This window comes from Erpetoichthys calabaricus, chromosome 3 (genome assembly GCF_900747795.2).
Source record: "Erpetoichthys calabaricus chromosome 3, fErpCal1.3, whole genome shotgun sequence".
Classification (NCBI taxonomy): domain Eukaryota; kingdom Metazoa; phylum Chordata; class Cladistia; order Polypteriformes; family Polypteridae; genus Erpetoichthys; species Erpetoichthys calabaricus.
The window spans coordinates 38,609,383-38,627,803 of NC_041396.2; the positions used below are offsets into that span (position 1 = coordinate 38,609,383).

The window sequence follows — 18,421 nt, forward strand, 5'->3', positions numbered from 1 at the left end:
ACACAAGGACAGAACTTAAGAAGCACTGAAGTAATACATTTGAAGATTAATTTTCAAGTTTGGTAGCATATGACTGCCATTTTGTTATAGGGCTAGCTATAGATGTACAACAGTCCTTTTCTTTTATCATAGACTTCCACAAAGGGGAACGTCATAGGCTAGGGTTAGGCATCAGAGGAATTGTCCTGGAAATCCCCTTAAAAATGATTTTGTGAAACCTTTAGGAACCCTCACTGGTGTACAGTTACTAAGCACAGAATACAATACTTGAAATAAGTAACTTGCATCATTGGTTTCTTCACACTATGTGTTTTCTAACCATTATTAAAACTATAAAGAAATAATAAATTATAATACACTACACTCTGCTTATACTGTGACTGAAAGTTTCACCATACTCCATTGCGGCTGCAATATGATATTGTAATAATGTTTAGAATATTTCCCTGCCTTTTCTCTGTGTTTTATATTTTTGTCTGGGAGAGCTATTACAGTTTTGTAGGACAGAGTGATCTATGCACCTCCTTCATAGCACATCTTTTTCATCAGTTATGTAGCAAAGTGGTGGAGGTATGCAGTTGACTGTTTACGGTTATATGCTGAAGTCTTATGATCACCAAATCTTGCAGTGTTTTGAGCAAAGTTCATAGTGCTGTTACTTTTATAGCATGGGCTGACAGCTTATTGGCCTTTGTTGCGTTTTAAGTTGGTTAACCTAAAACAGCAAGTTCTGCACTTTTTTTCTCCATTTGATAGTTTTTTTTTTTGGTGGTTGCTCAAGAAATCTGAAGGGTCAGGGCTTCTGTTGAGTTAAAAAAAAAAAACAAACAAAAAAAAGGTTTATGAGTGTGTCCAGTTCCTTCATTTCTCCTTTTTTATATTTCTGGTTTCATAAATCATCTTTAGTGTGAAATTGTACTCTGTTCTGGACTGTAGGATTTTGCATCTGTGACTTGTTTTTGTTGCTGGTTATAAAGTTTTGTAATTCCATCTACTCCTTTTTGATATTTGTCATTGTGTTGGCATGTTAACGATAGGAATCATTCATCTGTATATTATTGTTTATCCACTTTGAAAATGAGTATGTTACAATTCATGATATCTGTACAATCCTTAAATTGTAATGTATTAATTTTACTTAAAATTGCCAAAATCTAACCTTGTTACTTCTTATCATATTTGAAGGTTTTCACAATTTTAGTAATAATAAAACTTTCCACATATGTTAAGTTTCACAAACCTGAGCGAGAAAATTCCATGTAACATTTCAGCTCCTGTCTTCTAGGTACAGGAAGTTACAAATAATTTCCCTAGTATGATGCAACCTTTAAATTAGAAGACAAGAGGAAGATGATAAACTCCTTGACATATTATGTACTGTAATAAAAATGGTCTACTACAGGACATATTATGACCATCTTAAAGTACTGCATTAGTCAGACTGCCCTGGTAGGCCAGCAACAAAGCAACCCAAGAGGATACATGAGATTTACAAATTTCATTTAATTTGATTCTGAACATAAAGACCGAAAGTAATGTCTCAAGTGTTCAGAAAAAAGCTAGTTAATATTTTTTTTCTTGAGTGTTCATATGTGATTTGACTTATTATTTAAAACACTGACCTTCCTATGGCTTTTGAATTTTTTTTTACATTTTTTAAATTATAAAGCATAATTTAACCAAAGATTGATTCTTTAAATGTTTTAGCTACATAGGCATTTTTTGGTTTATAGTTGATTTTATACATGTGTGTGTATGTGTATGTATATATATATATATATATATATATATATATATATATATATATATATATATATATATATATATATATATATAATATAGTTTTAATATTAGAAACAAACCTGTGTGTATATAATGTATTTTATAATATAATTTTTGTTTTTAGTATGATTTTATACATACACAGGTTTACGGATTATTTTACTATTATCAGTTTGCTCATTTTTAAGACTAACTCTTTCTTTGCAAATTTGTAATTACAAATTCATAGCTACTTGGGAATTTTCTTATTAGCAGTAATATAGAGGGGAAGTCTAGTTTTTGCAGTACCTTATATTTTAATTCTTGTCTTCAGAAGTTATTCTGTTGTGTACAGTGAGTGCTCCATGCTAGTTAAACTGAGTAACTGAGGCTAGACTGAGCTGGCAGGAATGATGAGGTTTCAGGATATCATTTTCATGAAAAGCTGCTCCAGTGAGTTAACTGTGTGAATCACGACATAGTATTGTTTACGTAGTAGGTATAACTCATCCTGCATTGTTATAGGTTTAAATAAAGCACTTGCAATGAAAGGTCCACCTGATTGTAAAGAGAGTGAGCCTACAGTGTTGGTTATGCTAGTTCACTGTTTCATTTATGATTCTGTTTAAGATTTTGTAGCATTTTGACTTGTTTACTTTTAAGAGTTTCATTTATCAAAAAAGAAAAAAAAAAGATCAAAATCATGAAATTATCTGAATCTTGATTATAACTTACAGAAGAATGGGATACTTGCATGAATACCGGACTTCTTGGAATTCAGTTATTTATTGATACTTTTGTCTAGAAATGTAATCAGTTAAAACCTGTTTTGAACTTATGGCTTTATTGTGTACTAAGACTAGGATATCGTAACTAGGATAACTGAATTGTGTAATATATTTTGTGAGGGGAGAAAGGGAATAAATTGTATTTGCTTTAATAAAGCACAGTTGTCCGTCATTCATTTGTTTCAGTATGCACCATATCTTGAGCTCATATTGTTATTTTCTAATTTCACCATTTAAACAAGTGACATAATCTACATTCTTAATGGAGTGCCTTTTATTTCCATGGAAGCTGTTTTTACTTTGATAATAAATATGTAAATATGTATTAATTTTACAATCCCACTCTCTCCAAGGTGATTATTTTAAAACACATACCAATTAAACTTATTAAAAAGGGTTGAAATGGTAACTGAAGACTCTGAACAAACTTGGCAGTTTTATAAAATAGTATATGTTTTTATGTCTCCCAACCCCTCAGACAAATTATTTAACATAATCTCTGAATTACTTCAGAGATTATGTAAGAATAACAGTATTATATTGCTATAACAAGGTCACATTTTATTAAGTTTGATTTGGGGAAGCTCATACAAATAAAACATCAGTTCAGATTAACAATCTAAATACAACTGTAATCATTATTCCCCAACAGCCTCTAATCAACCAGTGTAACCACAGCTTGCCTTAAAATTCATCGTTACACTGGACAACACATTTTTTCAAATGCTGTGTTTCCCAAAAACCTTTTGGTGAATGTGAATGACAACTTCAAGTTGAACACAAATATGATACAAATGTATCATATAGGAACATGGAGAAAGATTAAATTAACTTTTATTGAATTTAGTGTGTTTAATCACTTAATCATGCTGATAGTTTGTATTAGTTCAATTAAGATAAAATGTTTTGCTGCTAATAATTGTTTGTACTCAGCATCTGATGCTTCTTGTTTCAGTGTCCAATAATAGTTAGCCAGCATTAATGGATTCCACTTGCTCTGATGCTACTTTTCCATCATTACAATGTCTTGGCGTAACCTTTCAACATGTTCATAACTAATGCACCAAGACTAGCAGGGAGGAATGCAAAAAACAAATGTTTAGTGACATGTTGTACTTCCTGGTTTTGTATGCATGTTGGCAACCAGCTGGACATAGGTTTTTTTTGTTTTTTTTTTTTGGCTTGGTAGTTGCCAAGAAAATACTCATCAACAGCCCTGAATTCCTTACATGTGATTTTTCTCCATCCCCACTAGCAGATCTTCAAACCATTTGTCATAAATCTTGGTATCAGTTACTCGTGCAGACACCTGTTTTAAATATTGAAATTCTTCATTTTCCTTGTACATTTCTTCCACAAACTTGTTTTTTTTTTCAGTACAAGTTTTATATAAAGAGAAGGCCAAAATATCTTTGTTGGGTTAAAAGTGGTTTATGTGCCACACTCCTCTGTGACATGGAGTTGCCAGATGAGTTGCAGTTGAAGTAGCTGTGTCACTACTTTTAGATCACCAGATGTTATAATTATTGTAATGTATACAGTATGTATAACTTATAGGAGGAAATCACAAAATTAGGCAATTAAAAATAAAATGGTTTGTGACAGGAAAATTTAAATGTGATTTTTGTGATCAGCAGGCCATAATCCATAAGATACATCCAGTAGTGTACAGGAGGCAAAATATTTGTTTTCCAGTGTTGTTGTAGACCAGGAGTGGGCCAGTGTCGGTCTTGGAGCGCTACAGTGGCTACAGGTTTTCATTCCAACTCAATTGCTTAATTAGAAACCAATCCTTGCCAATCTCAGACCTTATTTAATTGTATGGCTTGTTAGTCTGCAATGTAAGGTTCATATGTTGTAGATTTTTTCCTTTCCAAATATATCATCCAAATGATTTGAAGCCTTAAACCGATCATTTTCAGTCTGTCACAATTTTCTATTAAGTGTTTTATTAAATCAAACAGTGCATGATGAACACGCAGAGATGTAAATGTAAACAAGCTAGATGGAGATCTGCTGGCTGCTTTGTCATTTACATCTTATTGCTAATAAAGAGCCATTAACTCAGTGAATGCAGCGGTTTAAGATTGAAATAAGCAATTAAGGTTGGGTACCTTAACAAGCAAGACCACTAAAATGAAGAATCAAAATGTCACACCAATAAGTGCTTCAACAGCAATAAATGACTTCTCATTAAGAAGGTGGGTTAGAAGAAAAGCCTGCAGCCACTGCAGCTCTCCAGGACTGACATTGCCCACCCCTGTTATAGACTATTCATAAGGTTAGAAGGTTAAGTTCATGCCTTTTGCAGCTTATGAGATGAAGTCTACTAGTCTTGGGGCCTCATTTATATAACTTTGTGTGGATTTGCAAGTGAAAATATGTGCACACCAAAAAAAAGCAGGAAAATTCGTATGTAAAAAAAATCTGATTAATAAAATGTGGTGTACACACATTTCTACACAATTTACTGTTTATAAATCACAATCACATTTCAAATATGCATATGTGAACGTGCCTTGAACACTACCCTGAAACATTCATATATTGAGCACATTCGTCAGCTTCATATATACAAAATCATAATACTGTAGAACTTCATTGGCTAGTAGAGCAGCTCCCTCCTTATGCTTCGAGACCCAGCTCCTGAATTCAAGGGTATCTGGCTGTGCTCCGCAACTGAGAGTGCAAGATGATGTGGTCTGGAAATGGTGACAGGCACCATCGTCTGAGCAAGTAGGCAGTATCTTCTGGATCATGTAATGATGTGATTGCTTTTACAATTTATAGTACAGGCCATACTATATAAAACACTGAGGGTTGAGCCAGCTACCTTCCCAACAAGCCATTCACTTTCACATTCACATTGGTGTACTTGCACCATCATGTCCGTCAAAGATACTTTGCCTCAAAATAAATGAGTCACTGGTTGACCCAGGTCATCAAGACGTGAAGTTTGACTCATGTTGGATGACTTGTGCATTATTGGAGAGGAACTGTCACAAAAGCTTTATTCTTGCTAGGTTCCCTTATGTCAATATGAGTGCAGTAAATTGCTGGGAACTGCTACAAATTACCCAATTATGTTGGCAAAAACATGTTTTGTTTTTTTTTGTATGTCCACCTAGCACAATATGAAACTGTAGTGCCTTGCCGGTCAGTTAATGGCTTCCAGCAGGCATAATGGGGTGAGGCTTGACTGAAATATTCCTTACCTATTGGGCTGATGAAAAAACAAAAAGGTCTTCAGTGCAAATATGCAGCATTAGCCCTTTTAAAATGGAAAAAAAATACAGTCTGCATCATATTCGTTCTTTTTGAGGTGTAATATGTTTGCCACTTCAACACATGTTGTTAATAGCGGCTCAGTGATCCTAATTATTATGTGTGCAAGTCGTCATTTAGCTGGTTTGGCTGCGTTTTCCTGCTTGATCAAAGGGTTTTGTCATCTCTTAGTTTCTCCAAAATGTTGCATACCAATGGGTCAGAGCTGCCATAAATATTTACTGTACATGTTCCCCCATCAAGTTTTCTTTTATAAATCCCAACGTTTATGTGGCAAACTGTACTCACATTTCAAGCCTCTTTTAGGGCATATACAAGTTTTACAAATGAGGCCCCAGTCTTGAATGACCTGAGCCATTTACCAAAGAGAAGGAGATTCCAACAATGGTGCATGGTTTGCGTCCATGCGACGGGTCAGAACAAATTACAATAACTTTACAGTTTTGCAAGGGTAGGCTGAATTCACAAGTGATTTGGTAACCACTGATTTTACAGTTTGGAAAAAAATGTTGAAAGTTAAGTGTACCTAGGAATTTATACAGCATACAGTAGTAATAACAGCCAGTTTGTCGCAACTTCTCTATGCTTCACTAAGAGTGATTCTAAAAGTGTACCTCATAGATAGCAAAAAGTTGACCTTTCAGTAACTGTGACTCATATGCTATAAAAATCTCCACTGTTAAACATTTTAGTACACAAACTTGAATTCTGATCAGCACACTACCTTGGTTTCTATATTTAATTGCTGCCTTGGTGGATGCTGGCATCATACAGTTTTTCTGAGATAAAGCAGTCAAAACTATTGCACTAGTTAAGAGGAAACACTACAAAGTTTTTGTTCCAATCTTTTTCATGCTGTTTTGCAAGTCTCTGGCCTTTATTATAATGTCCTTCAGCTGTTTTAATTACTATTAGATGTGATTATCTAGACTTTTTGTAGTAAGTGTATTCAGGTTTTGATTGTAAATATAACAATGTTACACAATCACTATACACCTACTGTATACAATATACAGATTAAGAATATCTATAGAGTGGTAATAACGGTGCTTTTCTCAGCCTTGCACTTCATTTTTTTTTACAGTGTCAGGCTCCGTTAGTACAGTATTTATTAAATGGTTGTCTATGATCATAACTAAACCAGATCTGTACTTTTTCCAGCACTGAGCTCTTAAAGTGCTACTGGATTGCTGTATACTCATCTGTGGTTTGGGAACAAATGTCCCGCTCCTCCACTGATCCCAAGTCTGTCAACCCGCTGTCGCACTCTGATGCTAAACTAGTTGTATTTCCTTCACAACAGCATTGGTTCTCCTGATCTTTGTCCCTCTGGAATGAACCTGGGGAGTCAGGCAAAGGGTCATTCAAGAATGCCTCAATGGTGACAGCACAATCTAGGCGTTCCATGGACAACATGATCTTATATAGGTCATGCAGACTACCATTGAGCTCCTCAAAGAACTCAAGGGTAGCAGCCGCTGGGCTGTGCTGACAAGACATGAATCTGTGGGAGAAAGAAAAAAAAAATTAAGAACTTTTCGGCCTGCTCTAGGACTGCATATGAATGTGCAATATGAACCATAGTTGGGTGACACTATTAAATATCTAGCTTGTTGATATCCCAGAATGATAAGCAGCACTGCATACAAATTCTAATTACGCACTCATTGTTTATCACAGTAATGATGTAAAACAGTTAGTAGTTGCACAGACACTCTTTTATTAATATTCAGTTAATGATATTTTAATGCACCACCTACCTGATCTTAGTGCCACAGAGGCCCAGACGGGAAGCCAGCTTTCTCCAGTCATTTCCACTCACTGTGTTTGGCTCCAGTAACATTTGCAGCTGCTCAAAGAGTTCCCGTGGAATTCTGAATACACAGGGGAATTATAAAGATATTTTACTTCAGCACTGTGAAGCAATCTTCTGCAACTTTACACCCTGAATCCCTCATTAACCCCAAATTAAAATAAGGATGTCACCTATTGCAGTAGGGTTTTGGTGAGACCCTCTCTGCCTGGCACCCACTTTCTGTTATGTGCAAACGAAGGACTTCGAGGTACTTTTCTTGTAGGTCCTGGGGAACAATAACCATCATCAGTTTATGACATTCAGCCTCTTTCTGCTTTTGATAAGCACCATGGTATATAATTATAACAACCCTTAAAAGACCTGTGATAACTGCCCATACTCTTGACAAATAGAATTTTATCAGTCTATCCAGTGATTTTCCATGCCTTGCTAACCCAGCTAGATTCCATCAACAATCAACAGTCAATATTCCAGAATGAGAAAGCAAAAAATTGGATTTTATCAACTTTTGCAAATAAAAATTAAAAACTGAAATAACACATTGACACAAGTATTTAGACCCATTACTCAGTTGAAGTATGTTTGCCAGCAATTACTAATCTAATAATCTATTACTAATCTAAAAATCTAATACCCCAAACTTTACACACCTGAATTTGGGGATTTCCTACCAAATTTTTGTGCAGATTCTCTCAAGCTTTGATAGGCCAGATGGAGACAATTGGTGGACAGCTACTTTCAGGTCTCTGCAGAGATGTTTGATTAGGTTCAAGTCTGGGCTGTGGCTGGGCCACTCAAGAACATCCATAGATTTAACCCTAAGCCACTCCTGTGTTGTCTTTGCTTTGCACTTAGGGTCACTGTCCTGTTGGTTAGTAAACCTTCAGCCCAGCCTGAGGTTCAAAGCACTCTGGATCTGGTTTTCTCTAAGGATATCTTTGTACTTTGCTCCACTCAACTTTCTTTCAATCCTGACTAGTCTGCAAGCCCCCAATCTTACAGCATGATACCATTACTACCATGCTTCACCAATTGCATTGGCGTTATGCAGGTGATGACCAATGTCTGGTTTCCTCAATAAATGTTGTTTAGTATTGAGGCCAAACAGTTCAATCTTGGTTTGAGAAGAGGAGAGAATCTTGTTTCTCATAGTATGCATTTTGGCAAAGTCCAATTAGTGCCTTTGTCATAAAGCCCAGATCATTGAAATGTTGTAGTGATGTTGGCCTTCTGTCAGTTTCTCCAATCTCCACACAGGTTATCAGGAACTCAGCCGGAGTGACCATTGGGTTCTTGGTCATCTATCATGCCAAGGCCATTTTCCCCTGATTGCTCAGTTTGGCCAGGCAGACAGCTCTAGAAAGAGCCGTGGTGGTTCCAAACTCCCTGGCTTTCCTTGTCATTGTTTCTAAATGAAAGACCTAAATTTCTTAGGGTTATAATGGTTTGTGTGTCTTCCTTTGTTAATTCCCTTTTTCATGTTATGATGACAGCAATATATAGTGTGGTACTGTCCAAATAATGCTTCAGAGGGTGTAGCAACACAGTTTGTTCCAACACTACTTTTACATAAACAGAAGATTTATAAGTAATCAATAACTGGAACACCTGTAGAAATTGCTTACATAAACTTTTAAGGCTCAATTATTTTCTTTGCAACAGAAAAGTTGAATGTTGTTAACCCATTACTTGTTCCCTGAAAAAGGTCTTCTTGTATGACTCTGAGAATTACATTATTTTTCATTTTTGGTAAACAAAACTTGAAGTATTTAAAATATTATATAAACTGGAAAAAATGGTAATATTCTAAAACTTTTGACAAGTTATGTATGTATGTATATTGTATATATTGTATAACATTGCTCAAACACCACTGGATCCTGCCCCTCATGGCGCCACTCAAGGACATATGAGTACTGTAGACTGCTCATCTTTAATCAAATAGTCATGTTCGGATTCAAAGCAGTAGACAAAGGTAAGTCTGAGTCTGTCTGTCTAGTATTTTTCTTTCTACACTATTGCCCATTCTTTTGTCACAGTTAATGTTATTTATTTTAAGAGCCAGTTCCATTTGCTAAATTGTTGTCCATGTGGACCTGTCTAATATGTACATATCCATGACTTGTCCATATACACAGTCCTCAGTCTTCACCTTTATAAGTTTTTGTGTTGTCACCACACAGCTTTTTGTAGAACTTAACTTACTATTAAACTTAATCACAGATGCGATTGCCAATAGCTCTGCACCAGGCAAGATACTCGTTAGTTTTTGCAAGAACTATCAAAGAAGGGAACTCCCTTTTTGGGACTGTACTACTGTACCACTTTGGCAAGAGTAACAACGTCCAAGAGCACTATATTGTGTATATATATGTACTGTATATACTGTAGATATAGATATATGATACAGTACCTACCAAATAATACAAAGTGTACACAACACGTGTTTTGCCCTAACTGGAGATCTTCAGGTATATACACTTTTGCTTCCCTCTACAGGGATCGAACCTTGGACATCAGCACTTGAGACAAAGCCTCTGACGTTGCACCATGGCAGCTGGTTCGTGTACTTGAAAGGGTGATATATATGTATCTATATATGATGTACATATATAGATATATATATATATAGATATATATATATATAGATATATATATATATATATATATATATATATATATATTTGCAGTTGGAGATTCACAAAGGGAGAAAAAACGAATCATGTATCATAAAATAGTTTTATTCCTGAGCTTTCAACCCCTATCAGGGGTCTTCATCAGAGGATAATGCTTAGACTTACAAGAATCAAAGGCAATATATAGCAACACATTCAGAATGGGGGGGGGGGTGGAGGTGACTAAGTCAGTATGACCGGGGGGGGGGGGGGGGGGTTGTATAGTTTAATTAATGTGTATACAGTGGTGTGAAAAACTATTTGCCCCCTTCCTGATTTCTTATTCTTTTGCATGTTTGTCACACAAAATGTTTCTGATCATCAAACACATTTAACCATTAGTCAAATATAACACAAGTAAACACAAAATGCAGTTTTTAAATGATGGTTTTTATTATTTAGGGAGAAAAAAAATCCAAACCTACATGGCCCTGTGTGAAAAAGTAATTGCCCCCTTGTTAAAAAATAACCTAACTGTGGTGTATCACACCTGAGTTCAATTTCCGTAGCCACCCCCAGGCCTGATTACTGCCACACCTGTTTCAATCAAGAAATCACTTAAATAGCAGCTGCCTGACACAGAGAAGTAGACCAAAAGCACCTCAAAAGCTAGACATCATGCCAAGATCCAAAGAAATTCAGGAACAAATGAGAACAGAAGTAAATGAGATCTATCAGTCTGGTAAAGGTTATAAAGCCATTTCTAAAGCTTTGGGACTCCAGCGAACCACAGTGAGAGCCATTATCCACAAATGGCAAAAACATGGAACAGTGGTGAACCTTCCCAGGAGTGGCCGGCCGACCAAAATTACCCCAAGAGCGCAGAGACGACTCATCCGAGAGGTCACAAAAGACCCCAGGACAACGTCTAAAGAACTGCAGGCCTCACTTGCCTCAATTAAGGTCAGTGTTCACGACTCCACCATAAGAAAGAGACTGGGCAAAAACGGCCTGCATGGCAGATTTCCAAGACGCAAACCACTGTTAAGCAAAAAGAACATTAGGGCTCGTCTCAATTTTGCTAAGAAACATCTCAATGATTGCCAAGACTTTTGGGAAAATACCTTGTGGACTGATGAGTCAAAAGTTGAACTTTTTGGAAGGCAAATGTCCCGTTACATCTGGCGTAAAAGGAACACAGCATTTCAGAAAAAGAACATCATACCAACAGTAAAATATGGTGGTGGTAGTGTGATGGTCTGGGGTTGTTTTGCTGCTTCAGGACCTGGAAGGCTTGCTGTGATAGATGGAACCATGAATTCTACTGTCTACCAAAAAATCCTGAAGGAGAATGTCCGGCCATCTGTTCGTCAACTCAAGCTGAAGCGATCTTGGGTGCTGCAACAGGACAATGACCCAAAACACACCAGCAAATCCACCTCTGAATGGCTGAAGAAAAACAAAATGAAGACTTTGGAGTGGCCTAGTCAAAGTCCTGACCTGAATCCAATTGAGATGCTATGGCATGACCTTAAAAAGGCGGTTCATGCTAGAAAACCCTCAAATAAAGCTGAATTACAACAATTTTGCAAAGATGAGTGGGCCAAAATTCCTCCAGAGCGCTGTAAAAGACTCATTGCAAGTTATCGCAAACGCTTGATTTCAGTTATTGCTGCTAAGGGTGGCCCAACCAGTTATTAGGTTCAGGGGGCAATTACTTTTTCACACAGGGCCATGTAGGTTTGGATTTTTTTTTTCTCCCTAAATAATAAAAACCACCATTTACAAACTGCATTTTGTGTTTACTTGTGTTATATTTGACTAATGGTTAAATGTGTTTGATGATCAGAAACATTTTGTGTGACAAACATGCAAAAGAATAAGAAATCAGGAAGGGGGCAATTAGTTATTCACACCACTGTATGTCCTTCTTAAGTTGGCATATGCTGGGTTTATGTCCACGTGTCTGTTGATGGCGTTTTCATCTGATAGCCAAGACTCGGCCAACTCTCTGGCGCTTTTTGTACTGGCCTTAAATTTTACTTTTACATTGTCCCAGTTGAATGTGTGTCGAAAAACGCCATCAACAGACACTTTAATGCTAAAAACAAGAAATCGACAGCAGAAACACGAAACGCAGTTTATAGCTTTCCATGCAGTTCTTGCTCAGTGGTATACATAGGACAAACTTCAAAAAGAATCGCAACACGTACAGTATACAGGAACATCACAACGCCGTCAGAAGAAAGGACTCACTATCATTGATCTATACGCATACTAAATCAACAGGACATACATTTAACTGGGACAATGTACAAGTAAAATTTAAGGCCAGTACTAAAAGTGCCAGAGAGATGGCCGAATCATGGCTATCAAATGAGAACGCCATTAACAGACACATAAATCCAGCATATGCAAACTTAAGAAGAACATGTTCATAATAAATAAACTGTACACCCAATACCCGCCCCCCTCCTGATAACACTGACTTAGCCAGTCCACCCCACCCCCCTCCATGTAATTTTTTGCTATATATTGCCTTTGATTCTTGTAAGTCTAAGCATTATCCTCTGATGAAGACCCCTGGCAGGGGTTGAAAGCTCAGGAATAAAAACTACTTCATGATACGTGATTCATTTTTCTCCCTTTGTGGATCTCCAGCTGCAAATATATATATATATATATATATATATATATATATATACACAGTCATATGAAAAAGTTTGTGAACACCTCTTAATTCTTTGGATTTTTGTTTATCATTGGCTGTGCTTTCAAAGTAACAACTTCCTTTTAATATCTGACATGCCTTATGGAAACAGTAGTATTTCAGCAGTGACAATAAGTTTATTGGATTAACAGAAAATATGCAACATGCATCATAACAAAATTAGACAGGTGCATAAATTTGGGCACCCCAACAGAGATATGACATCAATACTTAGTTGAGCCTCCTTTTGTAAATATAACAGCCTCTAGACGGCTCCTATAGCCTTTGATGAGTGTCTGGATTCTGGATGGAGGTATTGTTGACCATTCTTCCATACAAAATCTCTCCAGTTCAGTTAAGTTTGATGGCTACCAAGCATGGACAGCCTGCTTCAAATCATCCCATAGATTTTCGATGATATTCAAGTCAGGGGACTGTGATGGCTATTCCAGAACATTGTACTTCTCCCTCTGCATGAATGCCTTTGTAGATTTCGAACTGTGTTTTGGGTCATTGTCTTGTTGGAATATCCAACCCCTGCGTAACTTCAACTTTGTGACTGATGCTTGAACATTATCCTGGAGAATTTGTTGATACTGGGTTGAATTCATCTGACCCTCGACTTTAACAAGGGCCCCAGTCCCTGAACTAGCCCCACAGCATGATGGAACCTCCACCAAATTTGACAGGAGGTAGCAGGTGTTTTTCTTGGAATGCGATGTTCTTCTTCCGCCGTGCAAAGTGCTTTTTTTATGACCAAATAACTCAATTTTTGTCTCATCAGTCCAAAGCACTTTGTTCCAAAATGAATCTGGCTTGTCTAAATGAGCATTTGCATACAACAAGCAACTCTGTTTGTGGCATGAGTACAGAAAGGGCTTCTTTCTCATCACCCTGCCATACCGATGTTCTTTGTGCAAATTGCACTGAATTGTAGTACGATGTACAGATACACCATCTGCAGCAAGATGTTCTTGCAGGTCTTTGGAGGTGATCTGTGGGTTGTCTGTATCCATTCTCGCAATCCTGCGTATATGCCGCTCCTGTATTTTTCTTGGCCTGCCAGACCTGTTGGGTTTAACAGCAACTGTGCCTGTGGCCTTCCATTTCCTGATTCCATTCCTTACAGTTGAAACTGACAGTTTAAACCTCTGCGATAGCTTTTTGTAGCCTTCCCCTAAACCATGACACTGAACAATCTTTGTTTTCAGATCTTTTGAGAGTTGCTTTGAGGATCCCATGCTGTCACTCTTCAGAGGAGAGTCAAAGGGAAGCACAACTTGCAATTGACTACCTTAAATATATTTTCTCATGATTGGACACACCTGTCTATGAAGTTCAAGGCTTGACAAGCTAATCCAACCAATTTGGTGTTTCAAGTAATCAGTACTGAGCATGCATTCATGTTACATGCATTCAAATCAGCAAAATTACAAGGGGACCCACATTTTTGCACAGCCAGTTTTTCACATTTGATTTAATTTCATACAACTAAATATTGCTTCACTAAAAATCTTTGCTTGGAAAACACTGTACTCAGAAGTTCCTAGGAAATGAAAGACATTCCACTGTTATCTTTTTTTGTTGAAAGTAGAGTAAATTATTATGCAGGCTGAGAGGGGTTCCCAAACTTTTTCCATATGACTGTATATATTTATACAGTATATATATATATATATATATATATATATATATATATATATATATATATATATAGTACTGTGCAAAAGTTTTAGGCAGGAGAGAAAAAATGCTGTAAACAAAGAATGCTTTCAGAAATATAAATAATGATTGTTTATTGTTATCAATTTACAAAATGCAAAGTGAGCAAACAAAAGAAAAATCTAAATCAAATCAATATTTGGTGTTACTACCTTCAAACCAGCATCAATTCTTATAGGTACACTTGCACAAAGTCAGGGATTTTGTAGGATTATAGTCAGGTGTATGATCAACCAATTATATTACCAATGTCACACGTAGGTTGAAACACAGTTATTAACTAAAAACAGAAACAGCTGTGTAGGAGGCTTAAAACTGGGTGAGGAACAGCCAAACTCTGCTACCAAGGTGAGGTTGTGGAAGACAGTTTCATGTCATGGCAAGATTGAGCACAGCAACAAGACACAAGGTAGTTCTACTGCATCAGCAAGGTCTCTCCCAGACAAAGATTTCAAAGCAGACTGGGGTTTCAAGATGTGCTGTTTAAGCTCTTTTGAAGAAGCACAAAGAAACGAGCAACGTTGAGGATCGTAGACGCAGTGGTCGGCCAAGTAAACTTAGTGCAGCAGATGAAAGACACATCAAGCTTATTACCCTTCGAAATTGGAAGATGTCCAGCAGTGCCATCAGCTCAGAACTGGCAGAAACCAGTGGGACCTAGGTACACCCATTACTGTCTGGAGAAGTCTGGCCAGAAGTGGTCTTCATGGAAGAGTTGCAGCCAAAAAACCATACCTCTGACATGGAAACAAGGCCAAGCGACTCAAGTATGCACGAAAACATAGGAACTGGGGTGCAGAAAAATGGCAGCAGGTGCTCTGGACTGATGAGTCAAAATTTGAAATATTTGGCTGTAGCAGAAGGCAGTTTGTTCGTCGAAGGGCTTGAGAGCGGTACAATAATGAGTGTCTGCAGGCAACAGTGAAGCATGGTGGAGGTTCCTTGAACGTTTGGGGCTGCATTTCTGCAAATGGAGTTGGAGATTTGGTCAGGATTAATGGTGTTCTCAATGCTGAGAAATACAGGCAGATACTTATCCCTCATGCAATACCATCAGGGAGGCGTATGATTGGCCCCAAATTTATTCTGCAGCAGGACAACGACCCCAAACATACAGCCAAAGTCATTAAGAACTATCTTCAGCATAAAGAAGAACGAGAAGTCCTGGAAGTAATGGTATGGCCCCAACAGAGCCCTGATCTCAACATCATCGAGTGTGTCTGGGATTACATGAAGAGACAAAAGGATGTGAGGAAGCCTACATCCACAGAAGATCTGTAGTTAGTTCTCCAAGATGTTTGGAACAACCTACCAGCTGAGTTCCTTCAAAAACTGTGTGCAAGTGTACCTAGAAGAATTGATGCTGTTTTGAAGGCAAAGGGTGGTCACACCAAATATTGATTTAATTTAGATTTCTCTTTTGTTCATTCACTGCATTTTGTTGATTGATGAAAATAAATGATTAACACTTCCATTTTTGAAAGCATTCTTTGTTTACAGCATTTTTTCACACCTGCCTAAAACTTTTGCACAGTACTGTATATATAATATATATAATATAGATATATATTTTTTATAGATAGATAGATATTGTCTTACACGTGCATGGGAGGCAGTCGATGGGCTTGACTAAATGTGTTGTTATGCTGGATCAAGGTTTGGCAGTGCACACTAAAGCCTCTTCCCCTCTCACTACAGATTGTCAGAAGGAAAACCAACCTAACCTCACTTCTGGTTCCTCCATGCTTGACGTCACTTTTGGGTGCAACACAAACAACATGCCTCTTCTTGCCTGCCCTCTATAAAGCTGTCATACCCTCTGCACTCCATTAAGTCCTGTTTTGGACTTAGTCCTGAAAGACTATTCTGGCATTGTCCTTCCATCCATCCATTTTCTAACCCGCTGAATCCGAACACAGGGTCATGGGTGTCTGCTGGAGCCAATCCCAGCCAACACAGTGCACAAGGCAGGAACCAATCCCGGGCAGGGTGCCAACCCACCGCAGGACACACACAAACACACCCACACACCAAGCACACACTAGGGCCAATTTAGAATCGCCAATCCACCTAATGTGCATGTCTTTGGACTGTCGGAGGAAACCGGAGCGCCAGGAGGAAACCCACGCAGACACGGGGAGAACATGCAAACTCCACGCAAGGAGGACCCAGGAAGCGAACCTGGGTCTCCTAACTATTCTGGCATTGTGTTGTTTGCTAATCGCTATTTTTTCCAAGTACACAAAGAGGATCCCCAATCCTTTGTTCTTGTCTTATAACTAATATATAAACTGCTAAAAAAAAAATAAAGGAACACTTTGAAAACACATCAGATCTCAATGGGAAAAAAAATCCTGCTGAATATCTATACTGATATAGACTGGGTAATGTGTTAGGAATGAAAGGATGCTACATCGTTTGATGGAAATGAAAATTATCAACTTACAGAGGGCTAAATTCAAAGACACCCCCAAATCAAAGTGAAAAAATGATGCGGCCGGCTAGTCCATTTTACCGAAATTTCATTGCAGCAACTCAAAATCGTACTCAGCAGTTTGTATGGCCCCCACATACTTTTATGCATGCCTAACAACGTTGGGACATGGTCCTAATGAGACGATGGAAAGTGTCCTTTGGGATCTCCTCCCAGATCTGGACCAGGGCAATACTGAGCTCCTGGACAGCCTGAGGTGTTCTGTTGGATTGAGGTCAGGCAAGAGTTGGGGCCAGTCAATGGTATCAATTCCTTCGTCCTCCAGGAACAGCCTGCATACTCTCGCCACATTAGGTCGGGCATTGTCGTGCACCAGGAGGAACCCAGGACCCACTACACCAGCATAGGGTCTGACAATGGGTCCAAGGTTTTCATCCCGATATTTAATGGCAGTCAAGGTGCCATTGTCTAGCCTGTAGAGGCTTGTGTGTCTCTCCATGGATATGCCTCCCCAGACCATCACTGACCAACCACCAAACCAGTCATGCTGAACAATGTTACGGGCAGCATAACATTCTCCACGGCTTCTCCAGACCCTTTCACATCTGTCACATGTGCTCAGGGTGAACCTGCTCTCATCTGTGAAAAGCACTGGGCGCCAGAGGTGGACCTGCCAATTTTGGTATTCTATGGCAAATGCCAATCAGGCTCCATGGTACCGGGCACAGAGCACAGGGCCCACTAGAGGACATTGGGCCCTCAGGCCACCCTCATGAAGTCTGTTTCTGATTGTTTGGTCAGAGACATTCACACCAGTGGACTGCTGGAGGCCAGTTTGTAGGACTCTGGCTGTGCTCATCCTGCTGATGGGTTAAGGACCTTCTATGGTCCTGTCCAGCTCTCCTAGAGTAACTGCCAGTCTCCTGGAACCTGCTCCATGCCCTTGAGACTGTGCTGGGAGACACAGCAAACCTTCTGGCAATTGCACATATTGATGTGCCATCCTGGAGATGTTGGGCTACCGGTGCAACCTCTAGGGTCCAAGTAGTGACATTGACCGTAGCCAACTGCAAAACTAGTGAAAAAACAGTCAGAAAAGATGAGGAGGGAAAAATATCAGTGGCCTCCACCTGTTAAACCATTCCTGTTTTGGGGGTTGTCTCATTGTTGCCCTTCTAGTGCCCCTGTTGTTAATTTCATTAACACCAAAGCAGCTGAAAATGATTAACAAGCCCCCTCTGCTACAACTGACCAGATCAATAGCCCAGAAGTTTCATTGACTTGATGCTA

General features: G+C 38.3%; 1 protein-coding gene across 2 annotated transcripts in view; it reads right to left on the reverse strand.

Annotated features, from left to right (window-relative positions):
- Window positions 1-4,412: 4,412 nt before the first annotated feature.
- Window positions 4,413-18,421, reverse strand: part of LOC114647936 (UNC5C-like protein) — a 32,667-nt gene continuing 18,658 nt past the window's right edge. For both annotated transcript variants that reach the window (XM_028796646.2, XM_028796645.2), the window contains exons 6-8: window positions 7,821-7,915; window positions 7,595-7,708; window positions 4,413-7,338 (exon numbers count right to left, since the gene is read on the reverse strand). In XM_028796646.2, the coding sequence (XP_028652479.1) occupies window positions 7,014-7,338; window positions 7,595-7,708; window positions 7,821-7,915 (534 nt within the window). In that variant the 3' untranslated portion in view covers window positions 4,413-7,013. The remainder of the gene's footprint in view (window positions 7,339-7,594; window positions 7,709-7,820; window positions 7,916-18,421) is intronic.